The sequence below is a fragment of the Phaethon lepturus genome, unplaced genomic scaffold (genome assembly GCF_000687285.1).
Source record: "Phaethon lepturus isolate BGI_N335 unplaced genomic scaffold, ASM68728v1 scaffold53155, whole genome shotgun sequence".
Classification (NCBI taxonomy): domain Eukaryota; kingdom Metazoa; phylum Chordata; class Aves; order Phaethontiformes; family Phaethontidae; genus Phaethon; species Phaethon lepturus.
In genome coordinates this window covers 2,659-5,956 of record NW_010543685.1, presented here as the reverse complement: position 1 = coordinate 5,956, position 3,298 = coordinate 2,659, and the positions used below count along the sequence as shown (strand labels likewise).

General features: G+C 39.8%; 1 protein-coding gene across 1 annotated transcript; it reads right to left on the bottom strand.

Moving 5' to 3' along the window:
* Positions 1-2,224: 2,224 nt before the first annotated feature.
* Positions 2,225-2,662, bottom strand: TMEM60 (transmembrane protein 60). Its single transcript, XM_010288404.1, has one exon. It carries the CDS (start codon positions 2,627-2,629, stop codon positions 2,225-2,227), a length of 405 nt encoding a protein of 134 aa, XP_010286706.1. The 5' UTR covers positions 2,630-2,662.
* Between the last annotated feature and the right edge of the window lie 636 nt (positions 2,663-3,298).

Sequence of the window (3,298 nt, the reverse complement as noted above, 5' to 3'; positions counted from 1 at the left end):
ACTTTCAGATAATTGTTACATCTGTGGAATAGAAGGGGTCTATTAAGGGCACAGAGTCACCATTTGTGGACCATCTTGCTAATAATACACCAAGTCCTAACGAGACTAGTTCTTATTCTTCCATCATTTGTTGTGTTAAGTTATAACAATCTGTTAACATCATTGGCTTGAGTGAGGAAAGCTGTTCTGCTCTCCTGGGCAGCACAGGGTGTTTTGGCATTGTGTGAATAAGGCTTTTTTGCTTTTTATTCTGTGATAATTGTCAGCTGGAGAAAGACTAGGGTCAGAACTGCTTAAGAGACCTTAATTGGATGTACAGATTAAGCATATTCTCTATGCTATATATACATACATGCACATACACTTACATATAGCACATGGCTCCTGCATTTCTTACATTCAGCAGGCCCAACAGCATGAACCAAGGTGAATACTCTTCTCCCTCACCCCAGCTAATTCTCATCACAAGCACCATTTTAACTAGAAAAACTGCAAAAATGGTGAAGCAAGCCGGTTCTTCACAGGAGCCTCGTATGAGTGGGCAGGGAGTCTCTCAAACACACACAGGGCAAGGTCCTTCCATGAAGTATTTTTCAGAACCAAGTAGGACATAGGTACACTTCCCACACAGCATTGTGCCCCACAGGCACTGAAGGAAAAGAGATTTCTAAATGGCAATTTCAGCTCCCCATAAATTATGTGATGCTTATAAACCGGGGCCAAGAACATGGATTTGCTTAGTAAAAGCTGATACATTATTTTTATTAAAGGGGTTATAAATATTTTGCATTTTTAACAACAGCTGATGATTGGCAAGGGGGTTTTTTTGGTCACTCCTTGGTTTCTCCTTTAGCAAAGTAGGAGAGGTAGCCACTCTGAAGCAGACATAACCTAAATGCTTTCTAAAGATCATTTGTTAGTTCATGTTCTGAATTGAGATCCATGTCCCTATAATGGAACAGGCTCTTTTCTTAGATAAAACCCTTTCAGCAGTCTCCAACAATATGGTTCCCATGTATTTATACCTACCTCTGGGGGATTGAGCATCCAAATGCTTCAGGAAGTTTTGGGTTTCATTTACAGAAAAGTACAGCTGAATATACATAATTAAAATTTTATTCCTCAGACACTTTAGTCACCTCCTGTTACCTTAGACTGTTTTTCCTGGGTTCTTTTCATTCACCAGACATTCTTTTATACCTACAAACTGTAAATGGATCGGTGTCTTCAGTATGCATGTGAATAATGTCCTCATCAACTTTTGTATTTGAACGGGGTCTTCGCATAGCTCCTGCAAGAGCACTTCCAGTCCACAGTGTATGCTCGTGGCTCCAGCTCTGCCAGCAGTCCCATTCACTGCATTTATTTCCTCACACCCGAGTTTGCCAGTGCTCCATAAAGCCAAGGGTTTACCCACAGAGATTTAACATACTACAGCATTAAAAAACATCTTCCGTGTTAACGTACCACTTCTTGCAGGTACAGATGCGTTACTGAACTCGCCCCATAGCTTCAGTCTTCTACAGCACTGGTGATTTCTCACTTGGAAAGGTAATCTCTATTGTCTCCCTCTTCTCTGGCTCTTGGACTGCTGGCACAGCTCAGCTACCACCTTTTTGCCCTAGGTAAACATACTGGTTATTGTCAGTTTCCACAGCTTTAAAAGAGTGTTCATTTTTAGTCTTTCAGTCTGGAAGTGGATTCTCACTGTCAAAAGAAAACGCTAAGTCATTTTATTCCTTTTTTGCTCTTACTTAGCAGCTATCAATTGTTACCAATTCTTAAAGCAAATGTAGCACATTATAGAAATTACTGTTAATTGGTTATTTCTTGAGTGACAGCATAAGTAGTAGAAAATTTAAGTCCTCTTTCCAAGGATTACCCAATGTGCTGAATACCCTGGGGCAGAACATTTGTGGTTCCTTTGAGAAGACCTTCTACCTGCATGCAAAAAGCCCGTTTCTTATTCCATGTAACTAATAATAATCATAATAGAACATCTTATGTTGAACAAATACTTTTATTTACAAGAGCATATGCGACAGTTTTAAAATAAAAAAAAATGGAACAAGTCTACTTTCAGTCTTCAGCCTGGTTTAGATAAAGTCTCCAGCTTGATTGATTTCTTGTTTGGCCTTCTAATTTGGAAATCAGCTTTGTGGCAAAACTGTAATAGTCCAGTAATTTGGTGCCAATCTTAGTGCTGAAAACTACATAGTATAGCTTAGTCTCTTCGTACATAGAAGATATTATATCCAAGTTCAACCATACCCCCAATAAGCAAGGCCCACAAAGGGATAAACACATAGGCCAGCTTCATTGTAGTAAATCGCTGCAGTTTAGCACAGAGGGCAAGGCAGAAGGCTAATTTAAGTAGCATTGCAATGAGATACCAGGCTTTTTTCTTGATGTTTTGGGAGCCATTGCGGGGGTCGAAGCCAGACTTGCAACGTCCAGCCATTTTTACAATTAACATAACTAGAAGAATAGTATCAAATATCCAGACTGGAATAAAAATGAGGAACCAGTTCCATGGCGCTTTCTCATCCAACTTTAGCACCAGCATGATCAGGAAGAGTAACGTAAAAAGCCATGTCAGTAGGACTCTTTGTGCCAGGGACATTCTCATTTAAACAGCTTTAAGAGGAAGTCTTTCACTGTCAGCAACAACCTAACAAAACAAAAGAGGGGGATGGCATCAGAAGATGTCACAACACAACCATTAGGCATATTCCTTAAAGGAGATAATTTTCTTGTTCCTGCTTTCCCACCCCTGCTAACCTCACCTACATACTGCTTCCTAGCATTTCTTTCATAACTGCCACCCTCAGCAAAGCGCTCTGTTTTCGTCCTGTCCACCATTCAATTTAAGTGCCTCAAGTCAGCTGTGTAAACTGCCTTAATCTAAACTTGTTCCATGAAAATTATGCCTTAATCCTAAACAAGCTGTCAAGCTCATTTAGGGATTTTTGTATGCAGATCCATTTTCCTCCAGTACTGATGCACTCACAGTTAACACTTGAAAAGAAATAATTCTCTCTCTATAGCAAAATAATCATAGTAAAACATAAAGCAACTAACAAGCAGAAGTAACAAACCATCTGAAAGATGATGTAGTCTGCAGCTGAAGTGACCCCAGCTGAAATTGAGCCAGTAAGCACTACCACCACTTTCTGTCAAACAGGAATCTTAAAACTACTAAAAGCTACAGATAACATTTGTTTTCTGGCAGGTGTCTGAAGTATCACACAGACACTGGCTGACAGGAATGCTATTTAGGTTTACTGGCTCAGAATTA

What these genes read in the sequence shown, in the direction of transcription:
- TMEM60 (XM_010288404.1), bottom strand. Translation starts at nt 2,629, where the DNA reads ATGAGAATGTCCCTGGCACAAAGAGTCCTACTGACATGGCTTTTTACG.